General features: G+C 43.7%; 1 protein-coding gene across 3 annotated transcripts; it reads right to left on the bottom strand.

The window, feature by feature from the left end:
- Window positions 1-160: 160 nt before the first annotated feature.
- On the bottom strand, window positions 161-23,626 carry ENTREP1 (endosomal transmembrane epsin interactor 1). Of its 3 annotated transcripts, none has more exons than XM_052700653.1 (11): window positions 23,229-23,625; window positions 21,416-21,472; window positions 13,579-13,689; window positions 11,827-11,955; window positions 11,002-11,109; window positions 10,745-10,878; window positions 7,839-7,968; window positions 7,253-7,328; window positions 4,538-4,684; window positions 2,300-2,589; window positions 161-1,331 (listed from the first exon to the last, which is right to left on the bottom strand). In XM_052700653.1, exons 1-11 carry the CDS (start codon window positions 23,586-23,588, stop codon window positions 1,125-1,127), a joined length of 1,749 nt encoding a protein of 582 aa, XP_052556613.1. In that variant the 5' UTR covers window positions 23,589-23,625; the 3' UTR covers window positions 161-1,124. The 3 variants fall into 3 exon arrangements, with proteins under 3 accessions (XP_052556613.1, XP_052556615.1, XP_052556614.1); XM_052700655.1 differs by lacking the exon at window positions 23,229-23,625 and adding an exon at window positions 22,545-22,847; XM_052700654.1 differs by lacking the exon at window positions 11,002-11,109 and having other exon boundaries at window positions 23,229-23,626.
- Window positions 23,627-26,003: the final 2,377 nt, after the last annotated feature.

A 26,003-nucleotide genomic window follows, 5' to 3' on the forward strand; every position in this document is an offset into this window, starting at 1 on the left:
TACATACAACATCTGAGATAAATACTAATGTGTTCTTGTGATGGTTTCTTTCTTCCACAAGACTCAACTTTTACTTGTTCTGCTCTTAATTCTGAGAACAAAATGTACCAATATGACAGTGCATTTCCTCTACCAGGCCAAAATAAAACAACAAGTCAAGTGCAGAGATGACCATTTTATTTTACTTGTCTTTCATAGTTGAAACTACAGTTTCCCCTTCTGAAAGTGCCTACCTAGAACTCATAGTAAAGCCTTTAAGTTTTCAGTAAGAAAGCTGTTTAGTAATTGTTAAATGAAGCTTCACCATTAAAATAGCAGCAGGAGTCATCCTACCGAGACACAGAAGGCTGCAACTAGCCTTGCCTATCAGAACTATGTGCCTGATCCCAGCCTAGGGAAATACACAGCGTATTCCCAGTTAGCAGCATACAGAACAGAGCTTTACAAACTACGTGCAGCCAACAGCTTGAGCCAAATTGCTTATATGTATCTGTCTACTAACTAGAGACTAAATTCATAGGTCACTATGGCCTAGTGGTTAGGGTTGGCAAAATAATATTAAGTAAGTAATCCCCTGCACATCTGCAGAAAATCTGAGATGGCTGTATAAATGCTTCCAGCATGGATGGCAGTTGGTACTAGCAGAGGTGTTTTTTTTATGTTAAGGTGGTACAAGCCAGCTAAAAGTCAATAGAACTACAGTAGTATACACTACATAAACAGGCTTCAACTCTGGCCATGTTCTTCCACAAGATATAAAGTGCACACATGAATTAACTGTGCTTGCCTGAGCACAGAAGAACCAAGGCAGAGCCCTTCTGCTGCAACTCTTGTAAATAGAGCAAAAACGAAACAACTGTTCTAAGTGGCAGTAGCCTACAGAGGTGCAATAGAACAGCAGTGTATCAATCACAAAGACACTAGTTGCAACTAAACAGCCTAATTGGAAGGACTGCTTGCAGTGTACTTAAGAGGGTTTATAGAATGAGTTTCCCACTGGGAGTCTTGAATATGAGGATGTAAAAATGGATTAGCAACACACTTGTCCACTACTTGTCAGAGACGATTTTCCTGTGCCACATGTGTGCCTGACAGAAATGCTCTGCTGAAGAACAGAAACCAACTCAAAGCACAGTTTCCCTGACAACTCCAATCAGACTGTGAGGCCGCTCATGTTCTGTTCTCTGGGTCCTCCTCTCTGCTAGCTGGTCTTCACCTGTTGTGAAAGTGCTCAGATCACCACAGCTCTCCAGGTGCAGCAATCCAGGATGCCGTCTGAAAGGCAGCACATGGGCCCTCAGCCCCACATCTTGCTGGGCAGGTGCCATAACCTTTAACAAGCAAACACAGATACGGTTTTCTTTCAACCTCTTGTTTCATTAACATTTCTTAGCCAACCAGGAAGAACCTAATTGTAGCATTACTCATTTTCTAATAAATAAATAAGCATTTCAGAGTAAAGCTGGTATTTGCCTAAGAGAGATGATGGGAAATGTCCCATAGATTAAAGGAGTGAGTGTTGTCATTCTTCAGCTTCTTTTTTTTTTTTCTTCTGGTGAAAACTGCACAAGAGTTAGTTACCCCAAACCATTTTGTGTCAGGTATCATTTAAAGGAATTAGTCTTAGTCCTGCAGAAGCCACTCAACAAGCTGCAGACCAGTGTGAAAAATAAAATTCCCAAAAGTATCTTTCAGCAGTTTTTGTCAAAATTTGTTGTGTTCTCTGCAGTTGGAAATCCTGCTACTTCCACAGCCTAAATTAATTTTTTAACATGTTTTGCATGATAATTTAAACCAAAGCCAACTCTCACAGCAGATCATTCCCACCCCATTTAAATCAACTCCTTTTCAAATGCTTTATAAATCAGCCAAAACATGTTTGATAAAGGTTGCAATGTCTAAAGCAACTGGACATTCATTCCATTGATGTAAGCACACCTTTTCTACCTTCTGCTTTCTTTTTTCCCTTGCTACTGTGTCTTATTTTTATTCAAGTCTTATATTTATTCTGGGAACAAATTCCAAAAGGTTGTTTCTAGGGGACTTCTATAACAATGTTCTTATCAGTCTCTGTTCCTGCTAGTTGCTTCTCTTCTCCCCCCCAGTTAATGACTCTTTGCAGTCTTCCAACCTACCCTGCTTTATCAACCACAAGGCCAGAATACCCCACATGCACAGCCTCTCTGTCTCTTATATTTTCCCTACATTAAGCTAAAATAAAGCATTGGCACGTGAAGTAGAGTTACAAACGTATACTTCCAAACCAAGGCCAGCCTACAAATGTAAGTAATGAAACTACCTGCTCAAGGAAGGTAGCACTGGTGATAGCTTCTGCCATATGTTCCTCATCTGATTTTAAAACACATTTGATATTTTCCACCAACTCATGTATGTCAGGGGTCATGCTGCAAGAAGATTGCTCCAGAAACCGTGCCACAAGCAGCTTGGTGTCTATGTAGGACTTGTAGTCTACCAAAGATCGGGGTCTTGACTTCAAAGGTCTTGCTTTCAAACTGTTCCGCAATGTAACAGTGTTGAGTTGTGGTTTTATTTCAGTCTGAGTCGCAGCCTCACAGCTGAGCACTGGGCCTGAAGACAAAGATCAACAAAGCAAACAATTTACTTGGTTCAAATACTCTTCAACAAATATCCAATAACACTTCCATACCAATTCAGTGATGAGGCACTACACAATTTAACCAAGTGAAACTTAACAGTCTGGCATGGTAAGGATATTGTTCAAGGCTCTCTTCGTTACTGTGTTTATTCACATTACAGAGAACACTTGTAAAATAACAGTACATATGCACTATGGCTGAGTGCGTATCATGGGGACAAACACTTCTGTGACTGCTGGTTTTCCATTTTGTGTTGGTCAGCTCCTACTTCTGTTCTGATTGGAGATGGGATGAGTATCACAGAATCCCAGAATTGTAGGGGTCGGAAGGGACCTCCAGAGATCATTGAGTCCAATCCCCCTGCCAAAGCAGGTTCCCTACAGCAGGTCGCACAGGTAGGCATCCAGGCAGGTCTTGAACATCTCCAGAGAAGGAGACTCCACCACCTCCCTGGGCAGCCTGTTCCAGTGCTCCGTCACCTCACTGCAAAGAAGTTCTTGCGTACATTTGTGCAGAACTTCCTATGCTGCAGTTTCCGGCCGTTTCCCCTTGTCCTGTCTCCACTCACCACTGAAAAGAGTCCGGCCTCGCCATTCTGCCCCCCACACCTTAGATACTTATAGACCTGGATCAGGTCCCCTCTCAGTCTTCTTTTCTCAAGGCTGAATTTTTAGTCTTAGTGTTGACATGCAAAGCAGGTTAGTGAAACTCACAAGCTGTGAGTTTCATGACCCTTCCTAGACTTCTATTACTTTTATTTTACTTCCTTTACTTTTACTACTTTACTTTACTTTACTACTTTTATATTACTTCCTAGACTTCTAGTAACTTTCAGCTATTAACACATGACTGTTCACAAAATACCTAAAAATAATTATTTCCCAAAGTGACAGCTGGTAATACTACAAAGCAGAAATTTCATTAAAAAAGCCATTCAAAATGACCTTGCAAGGACTAAACAAGGGACACTGTGGCATCAGTTCCACCGCCTTTAGTCTGAATAAAAATCCACCTTTGGTCTAAATAATACTGATTTTTGACCCTGTTAAAACAGTAAGAACACCCATAAGTCGCTCAAATAGCTCTTCAAAGACCGCATTATTCCAAATACATCATCACCAGGAGCACATCCAAAATTTTCCAGCGAGAGGAGCACAAGCTAACTTCAAGCAGCTTCCGCTGCTAAGCAGCTGACTTCCCTTTCTGCAGTGGCTGCATATTCAGCTTCCCCATCCAATCTGAATAGGCCTAACACCTTATACATCAGCCCAAACACTTCTGGCTGACAGACTGCCTCTCCAGCAGAAACACACTGCTCTGCTTTCTCTGCTCTGAATAGGCGCAGTGTGTCATTTAACTACTGCTTCAGCAGCAGATTCTCTGGGGTGCTGTGGTGGAAGCTGATAGGAGGAAAAGAGAAAACAGATGATGCAGCGGAGACGTGAACATGTTCCATAAAATACTAAGAATACTCCAGCGTTCAAAACGAAAATTACAAACACTCCCCCATTTCTGTTTTTTGTGAACACCATTACACATCAGCAACTACTACATGGATTCCAACACACTGCAATAAAAACTGCAAGACTCTGGACTCCTGGATTTTAACTGTGCAGCCACACTAGCAGCCCTTACACAGCAACTGCAGTGGATCACAGACACCTGCCTGCTGCAGATGTTGTTCCTAGAGTTGAAACCCTATTGAGAAAGTAAGTAAGTAAAGTGAGTAAGTAAGAAAGTAAAACTGAGGTGTTGGCAGCAGTGCATGTGACAAAGCACAGCCTGCTTGGTGTGATGTAGGCACAGCTAGAAGACAGGAGCTCCTATCTGTAGGCAGTGGGTTGAGGGTGCTAATGCAGTCTGACAGATGTGTGCCTAAGGATTTGTTACCTAAGCATGGACAGAGAAAGTCAAGTCACCTTGTGGCAACTGGCAGTGTAGCACAGGGTCACTTTTAGACCGTTTCTGTAAGGGACTGAAGGCTTTCCTGTGAACTTCCGCAGGCGTGGGGCTGGCAGCTGAAGGTGGAAGGCTCGTTCTGCTGGGAGACTTGGGAACTTCTTCACCTGAATAATCAAGAACAGCAATGGTGAAGGAAAGTGGTTAGAACAAAGCAGATCTGAGGGCATAACCATTTCAGATTACTGATTTTTTTTTGCTCCCCAAATAGCTATAATGATTGGACACAAAAGCTTAGAAGTACTTGTATGCGACCATCTGCCTCCATCACCCGAAACACCCTTTTAGTCACTGGTGTTCTGGTGAGGTGCTTTTTAATACTATTCAGAAGAATACATTGATTTCATGACCTTAATGAAAATCCATATTAACTTCACAGGTGTTAAAAGGAGTAAGTGGCAGTAAAGCTGAGTGTGTATTGAAAATTCCCAGTTTGCAATTACCAAGGGCAGCTGGTGAGCACCCCAAGGCCTCAGGAGGTGTCTTCCTATTACAATTGGCTGAGAAACACCTATTTGGCTTGACAGGGTCCCTCCTGAAGCTGGGATGCACTTAGCTTGCAGGCAGCCTTCACTCCCAGTGTGAACTACACCTTGCCCACCCGTCGCAATGGTGGCATCCAACAGAAATGCCTGGCACAGCAGACTGCCAGCATAAACCATAACTTCACTTTTTATTTATAGACTGTTACTCGACATCAGCTGAGACAGCGGGTGGCGTTCCTCTGCCCCGACTGCAGCACAGCTCCTTGCTCTGCCCCTCCCTGCCCCAGGGCACCTGTGCTGTCCCAGTGCTCCAGACTCCTCACTGCAGGGCAGCGCTGTTCTGGCCAAGGCCCAGAGCACAGCGCCCTTCAGGCTGCTAATGAAGAAAACAAACCAGTACAGACCTGGTATACACTGATATTAATACAGAGGGAGATACTGCTCAGTGTATTTTCTTTTCTTAAATTCACTGCCCATGCAAAGCTGAGGCACACAGAAGAAATACTGCTTATTATTTCTATCAAAAAATTATTTCTACCAATATATTCTATCTCTCTTGCTTGCACATGAACTCAGCCAGGCTGAGAGTTAAAAGTCACTTTACAGGCCACTTAAAAAAATAAATAAATAAAGAGGGACAAAAAAACTAAAAGGATGAGAAGGAGAGTACGATGTGATCAAATCTGCTAGCCTGTGAAGGAAGGTTTTAAATACAAACAATACCTCAAGCAATGCCTTATCACGGCTTTTTTTTTGGGGGGGTAATCTTTTCTGACTCTCCTTTACAACAAGTTGCCTCTTCTATCGTTTTTTCTATGTTCTGTTCTCAAAACTCAAAGCAGGAACCACGCAGCCTCATGTTTGCTATCCTGTATCATTCTGTATACCCACAGGTTTCTAAGCACCCGGAGAAAGCAACTGCCACTATATTTACAAGAAGGCCTTCAGAACAAAACTTTGTGCTACCACTTTTTTCAATTTCTTTCTGGCCATCACAACTGACGAAATACCAGAAGCATGTGTTGGTTTTCAGCAGTCTTAGTTTGACTGCTGGAGTGTAGGGAAAGTCGAAATAAACTTGTTCAATTACAGTACAGTTTTATGGAAATACAAAAAACAAATCCTAAATCTTTTCTTTGACGTTTGCTGACTTCTTGGGCAAGCTATAAAAAAAGCCTTGGTGTGAAGCTAAACGGTTGAAATTGTCCATAGAACACAGTGGCAGGAGAAACAGAAGTTTTAAGTGCCTTTTTTCTCAATATTCTTGTGGTGTGATCATCATGCAACTGGATAAACAGCAATTTGTAGCACCAAAGACAATCTGTACAGCAATGGCAAGTTAAAGTGGAAAGTAAAATAAATTTTTAACAGAGTGAAAAAGCTGCCTGTTGTTTACTTGGGAGCCAGCAATATTTTAACTGCAACTGCACACAGCAACAACTAGAAAATTTATGCTGAGAACAGCTTGGAGCAATTTCCACAGTTTTCTGAAACAATACTGAAAAAAGGAGCATCCACTTGTAGTGCAGCCATGGTGGTACGGCAGTAGAGGCTGAGCCTTCCCACCAATATCCTGTTACATGTTGATGCCCAGTGACAGATGGCAGCAGAGGGGCACTCTGACACAACGACATCAGACATGGAAGAGCGGATGAAGCAAAGAGATGGCACTGAATTCCTCTATGGCACGCAGTGACATTCACTGAACATTTCTAGAGCCCAACCAGTGGGTGTGAGCACAGTGAAGGAGGGGGCGGTGCGTGCGGCAACAGCAACCACAGGTCACATCTACTGGAGCAGAATTTTACCTTACCACAGCATGCGGGCTCTTGTTCAGGGCTGGTGAAAACATACAGCTAACAGTGATGAAGAACAGTATTTTCTGTTGTTTCGTTGAAGAACAGTATTTTGTAGCTGAGAACTTCCTCAATGAAATAGTGTTACTGTGCTCTTTCTAGCTATTACAGTTTCCATGGACATTAATAGGAAGCATTACACTTAGAGCAATCTACATATTCTTTCCTTTTGTTGTTTGCTGTTAATGTGCTTTTTTTTTGTAATTCAAGTAATTAATCCCCATTCCTGCTGCCCAATCATAGTCCTGTATCTCTGGCTTACAAAGCCATATGCTGTATGAAATAATTTTGATTGGGCAGAACTGTTTTACAGCAAATTTTAAAATGCTCCTACCTTGAGAGGCCTGCCTGCCACTGGTTTCTGCTGAATCAGCAACAAATTCCTCACCTGCCTCTTGCAGTCCACTTTCCTGGAATAAAACAGAAAAGTTCAGGAACAAAAACCAGCACAATTTTTTCCAGCACTTTTCCAGAACTGCAACATTCACCCGAGAGAATGAACTGTGCAGTGAATGTAACTGCACAGTGACTATGTTATTTGGGTTTCTCTCCACTGTAAAACTGGTGAATTTCTATAATCAATCATTATCATCCAGTTCTGCCAATTTCATCCTGCTGAGCAGTTTCAGCAGAAAAAAAAAGCATCTTCTTCAGAACAGCAGCAAGAAGGGATCAGTGAATATGGCAGACTTTGATGTAGTCCCAGATGGGTAGAATACAGTCACAGAACAAAAGCAAAGCAGAAAGGCAGCACAACAGCCCTCAAGGATAACATTCTGCTGCGTGCCCTGCTCCTACATCCATGCTCACATAGTTTTCTACCATGACGCCCAACTGGGAGAAAGCTTTCAAGGTGAGCAGCTGATCTTACTCTTACAGCAGACAGACAGATAACATTTGGAGACCCCTCTGAACCATACCTGCTCAGATTCAATCTGGTTCACCACAGCTTCGTAAGGAGGAGGTGGATCCAGGGGGCAGAACACTTCAATGCCTTTAATCCTTGCTCCATAAATGTGAGGCAGTGGAATCACATCAGAGCCCAGCACCCTGTAACATACAACACAGAGCCATCAGCATGGCACCTCTTCAGCATGGAAGCAGCTCTGCCAGCACCTTGTGCCTGCTCCAGCTTGGGCTCTCAGTAGCAGCCCCTAACACCCCCCAGAACCGCCAGACCTGCCAGGGCAGGAGGAAATGGCTGCCAAGAAAGTGCTCCTGCAGGAAGCCACCAGGATTTCTGCCCAGGCAGAACCAAGGCCGAGCCTGCTGCAGGTGCAGCTTAGCAGAGACCAAGGTTTACCTCACAGATCCAAACACGGGTGGGTGTTCAAAACATCGTAACCCAGCTCTGATTGTCATGAACTATTAAATTCCTAATTATAGCTGAAATTCAAGATACTTCTAGTCTCATGTTACATGTTCTGATGCAGCTGCACAGGAAGAGGCTAAAGGCTATTTCTGCAGTGATGCTTGGCTGAGGATATTACAGGCGATCAGTTCACAAAGGCAAATCTGTAACACAAGGCAAATAAACCTCACAGTAAAGGTTACTTCTGAATTTTCACTAAAGAGGTCTCAAATACAGCTGAAATCCCAGACCTTTTTCTGCATCATCTTCCTCTCAGGAGGCAGCTCACAAGGGGAAGAATTCAAGAGCATCCTCTGGAGAAACTCTTGTTAGCAAATGCTGCTTTTGGCACTGGGAAAGTTTGGAGATGGACTGACTGCCAAGGCTTGTCTGCTCAGCCTTCAGAGAAGCCTCTGAATCTGCATGCCTAAGATTGTCTCTGCTTTTCCTTGCATTTCTAGGTACTGACTTGGTCCTGAAACAGGCACCTCAAGCAACCATGCATTTTCTTCTCCAGATCTTTTCCTGCCTTCCCGCCATCAGTGGGATGTGTTCTAGGAGACAGTGCTTTAAGGAGAATCCTTCCCCAAGAGCCTATGGCTTCTCAAGACACAAAGCAAACAAGAATGGCTACGAGAAGGATACTCATGCCATGATCTGAAGGGGCAGAGAGAATGGAAATGCCAAAAGAAGGCTACTTATACAAGAAAGGAATAAAATTTGGAAAAAAAAAATAAATAAATAAAATAATAACAAAAGATTTTGCTAGCCAGCCATTACTTTTTTTAAATTTAAAAGATGGCAGAAATATTTCAGCCACCTTCATCTGCCCCAAAAACCTTCAAAACCATCTGAAGCTTCCCAGCAGCTGACATGAATGTTCCTCTGGTTTTATATTTTTCAGTTATTCCACATACATGCTGAGCTTACAGCCGCTGCACCAAATGACCAAACAGATCTTGAACCTTAGTTTGATTTCATTTTTAAACATGAGCTAGTCTATACAGCTCAGTCAGATCTTGAAACTCAATGCTGCAGAAAAATTTTATCGTGTTACATCTCATTAGAGAACATGTAGCCAGAAAAGCATTCCCTTAAGTGCACTCTGTTCTCTGCCTCCTAATTTCCACTTTCCACATCTACAGAACCAAAAGATTTAGGTGCGTGTGTGAGGAAACATCAAGTGCCACCCTTGCTGAAATGGTGACACAGGGGTTTGGAAGTGGCATGGGAAAGAGTAGCAAAGGCTATCCCTGGGCACCCACACAGGGCACTCTGAGCACAGGCAAGGGCCTATCTTTGCCACCTCCTGCCCTCACACCTCCACCCAGCAGTATCACACGTCTCTGGGTTCACAGAAATGTCTCTCAACAGCAAGGCCACACAGAGCCACTGAGAAATAAGCGGTGCGGGCCAGTCTGAGAGCACATCAGATCTGAGAACACACCATGTGAGCGAACACACCAGCACTTCAGCAAATGCCCAATCCCCAAATAATAAATATTTTTAAACTCGACTGAGGTAGACTTCTTGGCCTCCTTCACACTGTAGCTGCCTGGCCCAGGAAGGCAGGTGACACGCATCAGGGTGAAGAAGAGGCCAGGCTGCTCTTCAGCCATCCCACAGCCCATGTCGGGGTGAGACACAGTGCCTGGTCTGCCAGGGAAGAAAAGAAGGCTGGACTGCTGCTGTGAATTCTGCACTGCCACATAACTGGCCTCAGTGCCTTCACAGAAGCAGCCCCACTTCACAAAGCCGTCATCTGTGCTTGGATGTTATCAGCAAGATTTAATGCTGTAAAGGGTGAGGCAGCTGCATTATTCCAGACTGCAAAACGCTGAAATACAGCCCAGTGGCTCCTGCTGTGCTGAAAAGACAAACACTGCTGCATGAAAGATACATCAAGGCTGCTGTGCCTGACAAGGACAACAGCCCCTCCCCAGGATGGGAAGCTGTGACAAGCACATTTCAACAGATGCCTCCGCTGCCACAGAGATGGCTACATACACCAGCCTGTTAAACAAGCAAACACATTAGGTGCTAGAACCAACTGTCACTTATCAATTGTTTTCAGTGAGGTTTGGATGGCTTTCTCAGTGTAAAACTGTTTTCTTATCATTTTCTAGGTAATCCTGCAACAGAAACTGTAACTACCTCAGCAAGACCCATGAGGTCACACGCACTGTTTCTGATGAAGCAATGAAATAAACAAAATGCTCCTGCACATGGCAAAATGTGAGAGTTTTAATGAGTCCAATGATTCAGTTTGCTTGAGCATCATTCTATCTCTGTCTATGAATATTCAGCCCCACTTGGATAATAAACTAATAAACAAAGCCAGCCCAACAGTTACTATGAAAAGCATGTAACTTCTGCAAAATGAAGAGTAACAAAACCCACAAGCCCCCACTGAATTTCAAGAAATACAGAAGCTAGCACATCCAAGTAGGAAGGAAAGAGCATCTGAGGCTTTACCTGCGACTCATTCGTGGAGTAAATGAATAAAATGTTGCAAAATATGATGGAGGTGGCACAGGTGGGACAAAATCTTCAGGGTCTGAAATGCGACCTTGTTCTTCAATTTCTTCTGTAGAAATCTGAGATTCATCCTAATCAAATGCAACTCTGTTAACAAAGCTTCCAACTGAGATCTAACAAATTACTGAACTGTGTAATCTAGTAATAATGTTAGTATGACTGTTTATATCAGGCAGTGCCTTGCACTCACGTACTATGCAGGATCTTCTTGTTGCAAATATCTGTAAGTAACGCAGGGCAGCTGCTATCAAGCAAACTGTGGTGGTGAGAGCATTCAGGGCACAAAGAGCAAAGATAACTTTCTGAAGAACATGAAGATTATGGAAATCAAAAGATTAAATCAAGGTATTTGTAAATGTCAAAAGAAAGAAAAAACAAACACAGAAAACACAAAGATGACCATGACAGTTCTTAGTAAAATACGTGATGCAGACTTCTGCATTCATGACCTCCAGGACTGTAATAATTTGCAAAAGCTTGTTTCGCCCTATAGTGTTTCCTGACAGAGATCAAGGAGGCTTTAATTTACTCAGATGTGATTTGTAGGCCACCTATTCATCCAAGAGTGACAGTCTTCCTCTTAGCTTTTCCATGGGAAATGCAACTGTGAGATAATCACCATTAGAGAAATGTTAAAGCTCTTTTATAGCTGAAGAAGATGCAGCCTTGAAGTTGTATTTTAGTAGTTTGTAAGCTAAGAAGGACTGAGACTACCAAAAGAGATGACAGAGGCCTCTAATCATAAGCCTAACCTTAAGCATCTTTACTCAAGCAGTCTCATCTGAACCAAAATGCAGCTGTGATTGCATAAGGCACAGAACGAACAAGAACTCTATGTTGGATCACCTTGAATGCATTGTTCAAGACCCAGAGATAAGCAAAAAACCCCAAACCTTCTATCAGTATATAAGACCACAAGATAACAGAATTTTTCACAATAAAATCATCACTTCAACACTGTTTGACACAATTTCACAACTTTATCAAAGCAGTCATTTTCATCAGCAAACACAGGGTACCTTGAGAAGGATGTGAACAGCACCGCATGACTTCACTGGGTACAGCTTCAGCACATTCTCTTTTTCTGAGCATTTAGCAGGATTAAATTCTTCACAGCAGAAACAAATCTTGGTTTCACCCACAACCACCTTTAAAGAAACAAATAAACCCACTTTTTAAGGTATAAGCTGTTTTACACAACATTTTTAGCTGTATAACACAGAGCATGCATGTTAAACTATATCTGGACCGGTATAGAGACTTATGAAGTCAAATTTGTACAGTTCAGCATGCCCAAGATTAATGCATCATAAAGCTCTATTACAAACATCTCTTACCTGAAACAAAACATTAATACACTCAGAACATTTAAATACAACTAATGCTACAGTGACTACTGAACAATTTTACTATTCAACCTCTTGCAAAGACATAGCAGCCTGGAAATTCTTTGTTGACTGACATGTAAACCATGCTATGTTTGGAGTGGATGCATCTTCTTTGATTCATGGGTATATTCTGTATCTCTACAAATGGAATGATATCCAAACGGTAGTTTCAACCCAGACAAACCAGTAAGAGTTATATCTGCATACCACTGCTGTTTACAACTTCCAAATTCATATCATTATCTTAGTTTCCAAGTAGAAATTTAATGTTTCTTTGCAACGAGATAATTGCTTGATTAGCTGCCAAATCATAGTTATAGTGTGAAAGGTTTTCAACCTGCAAAAACACAGAGTAATTCATGATTTCAGGAACATCTTTCAACTGTACCTTGTGCTGCTTCCAGCAACAGAGTACTCTAAAATTCCTGAAACATTTAACCACCTTGTCTCAAATAACATTAGCAGCTCCCCATGCTGCTTCCATACATTGGTACCAAGTGCTTACAATCCGGAACTCTCACTGCACTAGGTTGACATATTAAGGAACCAAAGACAGCCTTCTGTGAAGCACTGAGTGAAAATTAGCAGTTGAAGATCCTTCCATCAATCCTTAAAAGTTCTGCAAAACACAATCATCTTTATTACCAACTGATTCTGTATCTTCCACTGACTTTCTTCTGCTTCTTACATCACCTATTTGATAAAAATCTTTGCATTATAGCGCAAACTGGATTTTCCTGCAGTAAAAGTGTTCTGAGAATCCAATATGGCTTAACCTACCTTATTTTTTTTCTCTCATGGCTTTCACTGCAAGGTATGAACATGTCCCAGCCAACTGGATTAAAGGGGAAAAACTTCCACCCATGAGCTGAGTTAGCGCATTTGTCTTTGTCAAATGACTGTAAAAATCCTTTATGCTCATTCTTAAGTGGTCTTTACATTAAAGGCAGTGCATATTGCTGGCAAGAGGAATTTTTTCAAGATATATTTAGGAACCCAATGCATAGAATTAGCTGTGTCTTCAGACGTTTAAGACAGAGGTCAGCTATCAAGTCAAACAAAACCATTTCTGTGCTAATTATGCTCTTTTAAAACCATTCACAACATACCTTCTGGAAGGATTTTACCCGTGAGAGATAAACAGCTTATGAAGACTCTAGACCTCCAAAAAGTAAGTATTTATAGACAGAGATAATAAAAATACTGCTGTGAATTTCAGCGAGTTTGTTCACAACTGAATTAACTATAGGTCTGAAGGAGCAAGCTGCCTTTTTTAATCCCAACATGCTACATTTTAATTACCTTACTTGTATCTCAACATAAGAACATTTTGTGGTCTCAACATGCATAAATATATCAAAATATGCATAAATCACTGCTCACCAGATCACATCTCGGTAGACTGGACACAAACTGAGCACCCTGACATCCCAGTATAAATCCAGCCAGGTTCAGCAGCACACAGATGACAGACAGCAGAACAAACAGGTTAACCTGAAATAGCAATGCAAAGTTAACACTAGAGGAAACAGAATTTAGAAATCAGTGCAAGGAATCTATGGCAATGTAAATCTCATCCCCAAACTGAAGATAGGAGTCTCCTCTTCTGGGCAATTTCCAAAACTCGCTCAGATTTGCACTGAAGTACTCAAACATGTCCTACCTTAATCTAGAAGACTGTTACTCTGAACACCATTATTATCTCTCTTGCCTTACTCTGTATTAACTGTGCAGTAATAAAATGCATGCAACTACTGAAAAGTGAGCTGTTTTCTGGAGCCATCCAACAAGCTCTGTTTATGCTCCAGCCCACTTTAAAATGCTTGGATGAACTTCATAGCAAGCAATTTTCTATAGTTCTCCAAAGTATCATCTGAATTGTCCAGATGCCCTAAAAAAACCACCCCAGTAAAATGGGGAAATGCATGTCAAAAATCATAAAGCATCTTAGAAGTTTTCAAAACTTTTGAAATCTACTGTATGCCATACCCTTTCACTGAATTCACCTCTCAACACATCTGAATTATTAAGAAAATGGAAGATGCAATATCCCGTGACAACACTGATTCTTCACAGAATTTCCAAAGCTATACTGCAGCATAAATTAATGAAAAATATTTGTTAAAGTACAGCGAAGACAATTAAGCTTCAGCTTCATGATTTTCTTTCCTCCTGGCTACTGAAGCCTGAAAACCTAGATTCATAACTCAGGCAATACCCTCAGTTTTATAAGTCCTATAAAACAGCAAGGGCAGGAATAATAGTGTCTGAAAAACAACTAGCAGAAGCACTGGATTAAATGAAGTCCTACTTTCGTGTAAGACTTTACAATCTGCAAACTGTGCTTATATGAGACTATATGGATTTTAAATACAAGTCAGAACTTTTCCTCTCCTAAATTCATACAGGCAAAATTTTCCATATAGGAGTTCTATATATCAGAACAGTAGTTTGGAAACAAGTAACAGATTAATGTCAACATGTTTACATTTTAAGCAGTTCTCAGTTCTACAAAACAAGTACTAGCTCTTTCATGTCCTTTAAACATACAAAAGAAAAATCCTTGCTAATCTGTGTGCTCAGATGCCTTCGTACGAGAATGGACTGACATTTTTAATTCAGCAGTGACAAAAACCTGCAGAAGAGGTGATCCTGTTGGATACAGGCTCAGTTCTGCTCTAAGCAGCTTTACAGCAGTTCCCTCAACTAGGCCTTTCCAAACACACAAAGACAGCAACAGCATTACAAGTAAATTTAGCTGATGTACCATGGTTAGCTACCTAGATATCTGGACCAAAAATAAATCAGAGCCATTTCAGCAATTCCATGGGAAAAAAATCACTCCTGAGCTGAAGAACATTATAATGGAAGCTCATTCTTTAACTTACATCTCACTACTAGCAGGTTTTACTCAAATCTGATCATAATGCTTCTCAGTAGAGGAATGGGACTGTGTTAGACATGCTACAATAAAAATTAAGAGGAACAGCGTTTTCAACTAGCTTTACACATATCATAAAAACATACCAGAGGTTTTTTTTTAACGTTAGGATGCACTTTGAGTGCTATTTGGTTATCTTCAACAACACAGAATTTAATTTAAAAGCCATTCCTTAGGCAGTGCTGAAATGAATCATACTCTAAAAAGAAGACAGTTAAAAAAAAAAAAAAAAAACACAACAAAAATACAGCAACAGCACAAGAGGAGGAAAATCCAAATATCAGTCCTCTGCTTTGGTACAGAATCTGTAAAAGAAACAAGCCAGTATACAACTGTAAGCATATAAGTAAACAATCCAGACTTCTATTGTAACAGTTTGCAAAATCTGGGATAACTATCATACCATTCTTTCTAAATTAGACGTGTTAAAATCAAATGATAAAAAGGAAATAACCATTATCATGCATACTCAAAAGAAGGATGGTCATCTGTACGTTTACATTCTAGTAAATTCTAGCAGACATAAATGAAAACTTTCCTGTTTTTTATTATTTGTAGATCGACTTGTGACTGCAAAATGTAAACCCATTTAAGATGTAGGACATAAAAATAATTCTTCCAAGTACAGTTTGAAAAAAATGATCAGGATCTGAGCCACACTTGAGAAGACATTCACATATCTTAGAGGCCAGAAATGAGCATCCAGCAGAATTTGTCAAGAGAAAATATGCTTGCTAATTGTTAGCTAGCATTTTCAGAGAAAGGCTGAGGTTGCAGGCAGTGGTGATGGAGGAACCTCACTCTAGAGGTGATCAGGTCAGCATCTCCTGCTCAGGCTGAGTCTCCTGCTCAGGCAGAGTCCCCAGCAGCCAGCTGCCCAGCATCGCATCTGCCTGGGTTCTGCATGGCCTCACAGAACCTGAGTCCTACCATGACTATCCTCACAGGAAAAAAAATAAATATCTCATGTTCACAGCATTTGGACTGTGTCCAGTCAATGGGCACTACCAAGATGGGTCTGGCTCCCTTTTCTTCACTCCCTTCCACCAGCTATTTATACACACAGAAGTCTCCTCCAGACTAACCAGCCCTACCTCTCAGCCTGTCCTTGCTACAGGCCTTTCTGGCCCTATGCTGCACTTGAACCAGTGTGCCTGTGCTGGGGACCACAGAACAGTGCCCAGCACCCAGATATGTCTCAGTAGCGCTGAGGTGAAGGATTCCCTCCCTTGCCTGCTAGCAAGTCTCCTTCTAATGCAGCCCTGGCCTCCTATGCCACAATCACATTTCACTGGCACATGGTCAGCAGCTTCTCCGCACGGGTCCCCAGTGCCTTCTCTGCAGCAGGGCTTCCAACAGAGAGTTCACCAGCACATAATACTGCCTGGAGTGCCTGCGGGGGCAGGACTATGCATTTCCTCTGACTGAACTTCATGAGACTGCTCTCTGCTCATTTCTCCAGCTGACCAAGTTTGTGTTAACGGCAGCACAACTATTCATTGCATCAGTCACTTGTCTCCACTTTCTACCATCTGTGAACATGCTGAGAGAGCACTCTGTTGCATTGTCTAGATCATTCATTAAGATTTTAAATATCACTGCTGACTGGCCTCTGGTCAGGCTGTGCATCACTGACCACCACCCTACAGATCCAACTGTTCTTTCACTTTTCAATCCACCCCACTGTACATTTAACCCACACTTTGCCAGCTGGCTTTATAAATTATATTGTCCTGTAGATGTAAATTTAAAAACCTTCTCCTTCACTACACACCAACAAGTAAAAGCAGGTGGTCCACTTTATTTCAGTAGAAGGACCCACCCATATTTGAACCAGGATAAACATGCTCCTACATTTAGAACAGGCAAAGACAATTGCGCTATTTTAAAAGTCCAAATAGAGGTAACTAGTCTGAACCAAACTGTGTTGACAAAAATAAGAACAACTCAAATTACGGCTTTAGTTTTGCCCACTGCCCTTCATCTTCTGAATGTCAGATACACATGGATTGTGAACAGAACAGCTGCAGAAGGTTTTGGTGAACATCTATATGAATTAAACTCCAGGAAATCAAAGTGTATTCTAATGTCAGAGGCAGTATCTACTAATCTCTTGCATGGATGACCTTTTCCACATTAAAAACAAAAACAAAAAAACCAAACATTCTGCCCTTTGAGAACCCGTCTAAATGGTGTCAGCCAGCCAATTCTGTTTAAGTTAGTGGCACTTTTCTCATTAGCTTCAAAAGCAGCTGCAGCAGCAGGACAAACATACATGATAAGGCCATGACCCTATAATTTATTCTGCACTGGCAGATTTCTTGCTACCCTGCTGCTGCCACTGTCAAAGCCAATGTCTAAATGCCAAGGAGAAATTGCTTTGACTTTTGATATGTACACACATGACTGAGGCACAAGCAGGCACTTAAAAAGTAAGTGAAAGGAAAACACTTACTGCACAGTCACTAACTCTTATCTGTGCATGTCCTACACATAAGCCTTTTAAGCATCCTTTTAGCAAAATCTAAGTCAATGTATTAACTTTCCATACACACACAGCACCAACAGCAATAATCATATGTAAATTATGTGATCTTACTAATTTCCTATTTGTTGTACCACATGGAGACCTGCAACACACCTACCAGCATAGCATTACGCTGTTGCTAGCAGAGCCAAGATTTTAAGGAATGAGGAATTCAAGTGAACCTAAACAATAACTATTTTGGTATAAACTCTTGATGTGTATGCAAACAAACAAGCAACAGCAAGTTTACACGCCTTCTGAAAGAAGCTACATTTCTTTAGTTGAAAATAAAATGAAAAGTCCTGTGGAAGTAAGGAGTTTTGGAGTGGACAGAAAGAAATCCGCTTCTGTTCAGGCACAGAATAGCATCCAGCCCAGAACTGCTGATAGCCAATATCCAAACAACCTCAGGAAAAAAAAAATTCTCCCATGAGCACATTTGGGCAGGCATGCACAGGAGGAAGCTTCTCCTCTGAAGATCAGAGCACAGGCGACATAGGCTAACTTCCGCAGTCACTTGACAACTGATACCCAGGACAGATAAGTCTCAGACAATGACAAGCAAGGTAAGATTTCAGAGCCATGGTTTCTCAGATGCTACGTTGCTGAAGACCACGCTGGCCCTGCAAGAAGGTCCATCAAGAGAGCTGATGACAATTCTGTTTTGCCTCACAGCATTCTATCTCTGCAACCTGATATTTGCTTCCCATCCTTTCCTGCAGCCACTCCTCTTTGGACTAATTTTCTCCTGACTGTGGTGCTGGAGGCCTATCATCATCTCTATCTGATGATCTATCCCTATTCCTCCAGAGGAAATCCCACCACCCCGTCTGTCCTCTCCCATCACCTCTGACTCCTACAAGCACCACCAGCACCTCTGCCTGACAGCTGGGAATAAATCAGCCCTGCTACCCAGGCTCCCTGCCACTGTGGCCTCCGAATGAAAGAGGCAGCTGCCCTCCTCTCCTCTCCACGTCACCTCTCCCTCACCCCCAGCTCTCTCTTCTCAGCACTTTATGAATTCACTCAGTGAATTTCATTGGACAGTCCCCTAGAGACTGGAAAGTGATAATAAAAATCAAAAATAAGTTAACATAAGGAGTCTCAAGAAACAGCATCAGCGTGTCCCTCCCACAAGCTCATTCCAGGACCAACATCTCCTGGTGGGCACCTTCTGTAGCACCCAGCTGGAACGTGGTTCCACTGCCAGCTGCCAGAGGGAGAGGGCCGCAAGGCTCACCTCTGCCCCTGACTACAGCCTCCTCTGAGAGCTCCCGGTGCACAACAAGGCAAAGTCAAAGTCTATGCAGAATTATCCCACCTGGGCAGGTAACAAAGCTGTTTGCGAAATTAAATGTGTTTGAGGGATTCCAAGGGTACTTGGAGCAGAGAGTCTGAAGAAATCATGGAACCTAACGACAATAAAAAAGAAAGAATAAGCCTGTCCTTATTGATGCAAGGGCCTGTATAGATTGAGGTACAGCCACAAATAACGCTCATCACTGTTAATCCTGCAGTTACGTTATGCTGTTAACTGTTGAGCACAGACCAAGTTCTCCACACGAACACAACTAAACACTAACAAACTGCTGCAATGCAAAATGTGCTAATTCATACCTTGTGCCTGGAATACTCCTCACTTCTCAGATTTCAAGCAGGGGTCTAGCACACATACCCAACACACCAAATATCTGAGTTCTGCTACAATCTCATACAACCACCTTAATGTGGAAATCAATCCTTTCTGCAAAGCTTATTTGCTACATAAAGGCATTTCTACACTGGGCACCTGCTTGAGCTAGTGCTAGGCGTGCCAGGACAGCCGTGTGATGATGGCTGAGAGCTGGCTCTGTGCTATTTCTGAACAGGCAAAGGCAACAGGGACCTGCTCCAAAAGGCGGCAGAGGGGAAGCCCCGTGGTTCTAAAGCACATTTGCAAGAATCAGGTATGAGAGCCTTTCATGAGAAGCAAAAAGTGGAGGCAGTCACAGCTGGAAATGGGATCTGTTTTAGCCCTGAGTGTGTTCTCCACTTTCATTTATGAACGCCATAACCCAAAGCTGTACGGTCTAACAAGGCACATTACTTAGCTCTTTACGAAACCTGCTTTTGCAACTTATATGGCAGCTGAATGAAAATATTCATTCCAGGAGAAAATATTCAAGATACTAGACCGTGAATGTAATAGAAATGTATCCCAAAATAAATTTGCTTATAGAAACTAACAATCTTTCCTCAATAGACCATAGCCAGTTCAATGTATGACTTCCTATGAAAGTTAGGTTCCTGTTATTTTTTTAACTGAAACCCCCATGTACCAGTTAATGCTGGTTTCTTTTCTTTCTTTTTTTCTTTTTTTTTTTTTTTTTTTTGCATTTAATTATATTGCTTTCAAAAATTGTCTATAACTGCAAATATAAAAAAAGAAAAAAAAATCGTTCAGTATCTTGCGGTCTTAGAAAAAATGTGAAAGGGCCCTCAGGAAGTCCTTGGTGCAGCCTCCTGTTCAGTGCAGGGTCAACTTTGAGATCAGAGCAGGAGTTTAATCTCAGGAACCTCCCCATGTCCTTGCAGCACAACATCCTAGGGCATTCTGTTCCCATCTGTTCACCATCCACCCAAAAGATCATTCCACACAAATTCAAGGATGCGGAAGTTTGCTGCTCCTCTATTTCAGTAAAACCAAAAGGGCCCACAAAGTTTATGCAAGGGAGGCATGAAAGAATTGAAGAGTGAACCTCAGACAAAAGGAAACAACAACACTAAGTACTGTAGGAAGAGTACAGAACTCATGTAATACCAAATCAGGCACCATCTGCAAGACTTGGGCATTCTGAGAAAGATGCAACTATATTTATTTTCAAGAAAACATAGCCCATCCAGGCTGGTAGGCTGAGATCAGGTTTTTCTTTGTATCCAGAGCAGCAGTACAAAAACTTCTTTTGCTCCTGGAGTACCAAGCAACACACCACTGAGAAATGCAGTCAGAGTCTGTTCTCTGACGCTTGGTACATCTCACTGATGGCCACATGGATACCACACACATCCCAAGGACACACTGTACAGAGACAAAACAACTGCTTTATCCTGGAAAAAGGGCATCAGAAGCGATAGTATAGTGAAAACAAAACCTGCAAAACCAAGAAAACCAACCTTCAAATGCTTTTATGCAAATTCCATTTCTGAGACTTTCAGAGCTACCCAGCTTCAGATTTCACTTACAAGCAGGAACAGTTTACACACCCTGCACATTGATTTTTTCCTCTCAGAACAACATAATGTCAACTGTATTTGAAACACTAACACTGAATACTGTAGGACAGCAGTGCTTAGTTTAGCTCAGCCTGCCACCAGACACTTGCACAGGACAAACGACCACAGCTTTCAAACCAACTATCTCTAAGATTTAGCAGCATTGCCTCAGAGAGATTATCCCTATTAAACCAGCATTTTCTTGTACCTACATAGAAGGTGTTCTGTGAACAACACCAGCACATCTTGCAGGCACGATCCTCTCCTGCCCTTAACAGTCTCCTAAAAGGATTCCAGGATGCACATAAACTCAGCCTTTCATGGCATCTCACCTCTTCAGTAAATATAGCTCTGCAGTCTACAAAAGAGATTCAACAGTACGGTCTGTTTTTTTTCATGGAGAAAGAAGTAGAGTTTTTTAACCAATGACTACTAATAATCTGATAATTCGTTTACATCTTCTGAAAACGCTCACGCAACAAGTTTTAATCCATACTCACCAATAATATCATTGGTCTCTTCCATGTTGTTAGCCCTATGATTCCAGATAAGATTACCTGTAACATTAAGAAAACAGCATTACCAAGAAGGTAATGTTCAGAAAACAGTGTTCAGAAAACGCCGTATTTACACAATATTTGCCACTGCTCTGATGGAAAGTATTTTGGAGTGCGAGAGCAGTGCTGAGATGACGCGGGGCACACTCTATAGCAGATACTCAGAGCCTGTGTTAACAAGGTTCTTCACTCGAAAGAGCACCCCATGGGAAAACACAACTGGAACTGAAATTTTTATCTACTGTTTTGCTTCTTCCCAGAAAACGTCCAGAAAGTCACACCAGCAATTCCCATCTCATCAAATGCCAAAAAACATTAATTTCAACCAAGGACATCTTTTCCTGCTACCCAGCCAGAGAGCCAGCATGCACACAAGGAAAGAGAAAGCAGAAGATCCCCTCCGCAGCAGGTGCTGTTAATCAGACCTGTTGAACCACGGGCTGTCCCCAGTGTCTTTATCTGGTAGCAAGACAGTTAAGGAAGGAGAAAGCACTGCTGTAGAACTGAAGCAAACCACGCACCAGAGACTCCCCACTGGACGAATGGGAACCAAAAGAAAAGGCAAACACATTTTTCAGCTTGTCCTGGGTGCAAGCACGAATTACCCTTAGTTTGGGGGCCTTTGTGACTAAGCCAACTCAGACTGCGCTCCCACCCCAAAGCCAAGCAGGAACACAAAGGGGAAGCTGCCCACTAACGTTTTTAACAAATCCCTCCAGCCGCTTCATTAACCTGACATGACTGATCTGACCTAGCATAACAGGCATACATGACTCGGCCAAAACACCTCCCGGTATCACCACTGCTGTTGCAAAAGCACGTACATAACGCTGCAGTTTCATAACAAACATTTTTTAATTCTCTGAGTGCAGAATAGACACGTGTTTTTGTAACAAAGCGCACCAATACTTATAAGAATTGGTGTTTTCCCTTAGGGACACAACACTGGTTTCATTATGATTAAGATTTAAGATGTACGGAAGGAATGCCTTCCTCAGAGTGTCTTTCCTCCATGCATCACAAGAAGGACGCTGCACCTAAAACAAGAAAAAGGCCATATACATATACATACCCAACGCCAGCCCTCAGCAGCCTCTAGCATCCCACACTGCCTCTGGGATGAGACGTTTCACTCACGCTGCTATGCTCAAAAGACACTTCTGGTAATTTTTTTTAAGGCTGTATATGTTACCGTTCCAGAGCCAGCATGAAAAAAAAAAGATCTTTTTTTTTCATTATTAAAGTAATTGGGCATTTCCAGCTTACATGTGCAGCTTCAGAACATTCTTAAATCATAAGCACAGTACTGTTGGCAGAGTTAAAAGCTCGCAGCTGCCAGAGATCTAAATAAACTCTGATTTGGAGCAAGAAATAAAAGCGAAGGAAAGCAGAAAGGTAAAAGAAAAACGCGAGCGCAAACAGCACGCCGCCATCTGGGCGGCTCGGGCTCCAGCCCGGTTAAGGCTGCCCGCGCTCCGGACGTGCCGCCCGGCGCCTCGCCGCACGCCGCTCCGGGCTGCGCTGCGCTCCGCGGCGAACTCACCCGAGGCCCGGGCCCTGCCCCGCCGCTCGGACAGCGGCTGCTGGCCGCGCACTGTGCTTGAAGGCGCAGCCTACAGCGGAACGCAACAGGAGAGGGAAGTCCCGGCGCTCCTTACAGAGCCGCCAGCAGCGAGCCCGGTGCCCGAACACGCGCCTCGGAGCGAGCGCGCACCGCACGCGAGTCCCGTCCCGCCGCCCGGTGCCGGGCACGTACCGAGGAGCCGGCCCAGAAGGGACACGCGTTCTTCACCTGCGGGGCGCCGCTCAGCGATAGCGCCCCGAAGCTGAGCGCCACCATGCAGCAGCCCAGCACCAGCTGTAGCAGCCCCAGCGACAGCAGCGGCCGCGACGGCAGCAGCCCGGCGCCCGGGGCGCGGCGGGCGGGCGAAGAGCGGGCGGCGGGGCGCGGCCGCGGGCAGCCGACGCGACGGGAGCGGAGCGGCGGCAGCGAGGGCTCGGCGGCCGCGGCGGGCAGCGAGCCCGGCGGCTGAGTCGCGGTGCCGGCTGCCGGCGACCCGGCGGCGAGCGCCGGGACGGGGCAGCAGGAGCCCGGCAACACCACCGGCAGCGACATGAGGTGCCGCCGCCGGCTGGGCCTCGTCTGCCCTCCGTCGCCCCTGTGCCAGCCCACCCGGGCGCCGACTTCCTGTGGCTCTGCCCTCCCCGCCCCGCCCGGGAGGTGCCGCTGGGGACGGGCCCTGCTGCGGCCCCGCCGCTCCCCGCCCCGGCGCAGGGGCTGGCGCCCGACGCCCCCCGGCCTCGCCCCGCCGCGCCCCTCCCCGTCCGCGCGGCCATCGCGGTGCCCCGGCCGCCCCTCGGCCCGCTTCCCTCTCGCGGCACCGCGCCCCTTCTCCTTTGGTCGTTGCTGTGCCGCGGTGGGTCCCGAGTTCTAAAATAACTGCTCCGGGAGGAGGCGGGAAGCCGCGGGTTGCCTTTCACGCTGCTGGCGGGCGTCCCGGCCCGAGGGGATCGAGCTGCTAAGTGAGCAGGGGGTGCCCAGGCCGCGGGACTCCCTGTGTCCCCTTTGTCCTCCCCTCCTGGGGTAGGAAGGGCTGCTGCGGTGGTGGCTTGTCCCTACGCTTGTCCACTTGTTGAAATGTTTCAGGAAAGGAAACTCAGGCGTTTAATTCAGCTATGAGTGCTGAATTTTCATCAGCGTGTGTGGTTTTATACCTGCTGGGCTTGTCTGGACATGAACTGAAAAAGCAGAAGATCTCAGATACAAAAATAATAATAATAATAATAAATACAGCTTTTAGAACTGCAGGAAAATTAGCTGCGTTAGAGGCATTACTGTCTCACTCGACACATGCCACATATGTTGTAGCAGTGGGTAAGGTCTGATGCAAAAAAAGGAGAACCTTCAGTGATATAAGTAATGCTTTGGAATTAAATACTCTGTGCATTTCTGCTGACTTGCTGCATGAAGTTTCAGGATTTATAGGACTCCTTACCCAGAAGCATCTCTTGCCAGCCAAAGCCATCCTCTTGCATTAAAGACACCACAGACCAATTTATGTGCCAGGGTTTATGGACCAAGGGCCGGAGCAGCAGAATTTAATGCCCTAGTGGTTAGCAGGCTGCCCAAATTCTGCTGCCATCTGTGCTGCATGATTATGCCCCCTAACTCAAGTAATTGATGAGTAAACTTGCAACTTCAGCCATCTCTGTGAGGCTAAAGGCTATTTGCTGCTCTCTTCATGGCTGTAAGATTTTGCCTTTCGTGTGGTTAAAACAGATTTACAGATACTGTAAATACGCTGAAAGATATCAAGCCCCTGGCAAATGAACGGCAGAATAGATGCCCCAGTGTTACATGTCAAATACACAAAGCAGAGCCAAAGTTAGAGTGCTGCGTCAGAAGTCATGTTTCAGCCCTATCCAGCTAACATCTTGCTTAGAAAAAATAAAAGCGGGATATCTGCACTTCATCTGGTGGATGGAATCTTCTAAGATCTTCCAAGCCTTGCCATCCTCTGACACTTTGAGCATAATTTTCTTTTTGCATTTCTTAACTACAGGCTGAGAAAGGCACTTAGGACAAAAAGTTCTTTCTTTTGTCTAAAGCAGCAAGTTGTTATTTCGTGTCTCAAAAATGCAAACATACAAAGTTCTCATTCATCTGACAAGCTAGTTTCTCCGCCATTTGGATGTGCCTTTCTCTGTAGTCTTTTAATGTTGTCTTAAGCTGGGAAATGGGAAAGACCATCTGGATCCTTTTCCGTCACGCTGCATGCTGCTCCATTTGCCTACAGTTCCAAAGAAGAGGACTGAACCAAAGCAGACACATTCTGCATGGTGGCCATATCTTTAACTCATGTCTGAAATATGGGGCAGTGTACGTAGCTGATTGCTGCAGCAGGTGGATCCAAACACTTCTGATAGGCGGGCAAGGGAGAGAGGAATGGGGTTCCCTCTGTTTGAAGGACTAGCTCAGTTCTACAGGACTTTTCCATGGGATCAGCCACTGACTGATGGTGTGCTCAGAGCGTGTCACTGCTGATCCGAATGAGGAAATGGGAGATACCTTTGAAGGAACTCTCAGTCAAAGACATCCATCCTCACTTGGGAGAGAGGTGTCCCAGCATCATGGCAGGACACAAGTTATCCAAAACGTACCAGGAGTGTCACAGATGAGCTCTGCTTATACAGATACTGGGTGGGCCAAACAGGGAGTGGATCACCCAGACTGAAGGCTCTAAATTAGCACACTTGTGGCAGACTGAACAAGGTATGCCTCAGAAAGAAAGCAAACCAAACAGATACTTATTTTCTGGAATCTCTGAGAAGTCATTCATCACACTGGTAATTAGGCTGGCTAATTATCCACATTCTCATTACTACTTACAATCATGCCAGTCTTTGAAAATGTATGTACTGTGCTTCACAAGACACTAGGAGTCCTTTGTCCAAATACACCAAAACAGGGTGCTTTGCAAGCACAGCCAGAGATCTGCCGCCTAACCTCATTCATTAAACAAAGAGAAAA

Source organism: Tympanuchus pallidicinctus, unplaced genomic scaffold (assembly GCF_026119805.1).
Source record: "Tympanuchus pallidicinctus isolate F22 unplaced genomic scaffold, pur_lepc_1.0 scaffold4, whole genome shotgun sequence".
Lineage (NCBI taxonomy): Eukaryota > Metazoa > Chordata > Aves > Galliformes > Phasianidae > Tympanuchus > Tympanuchus pallidicinctus.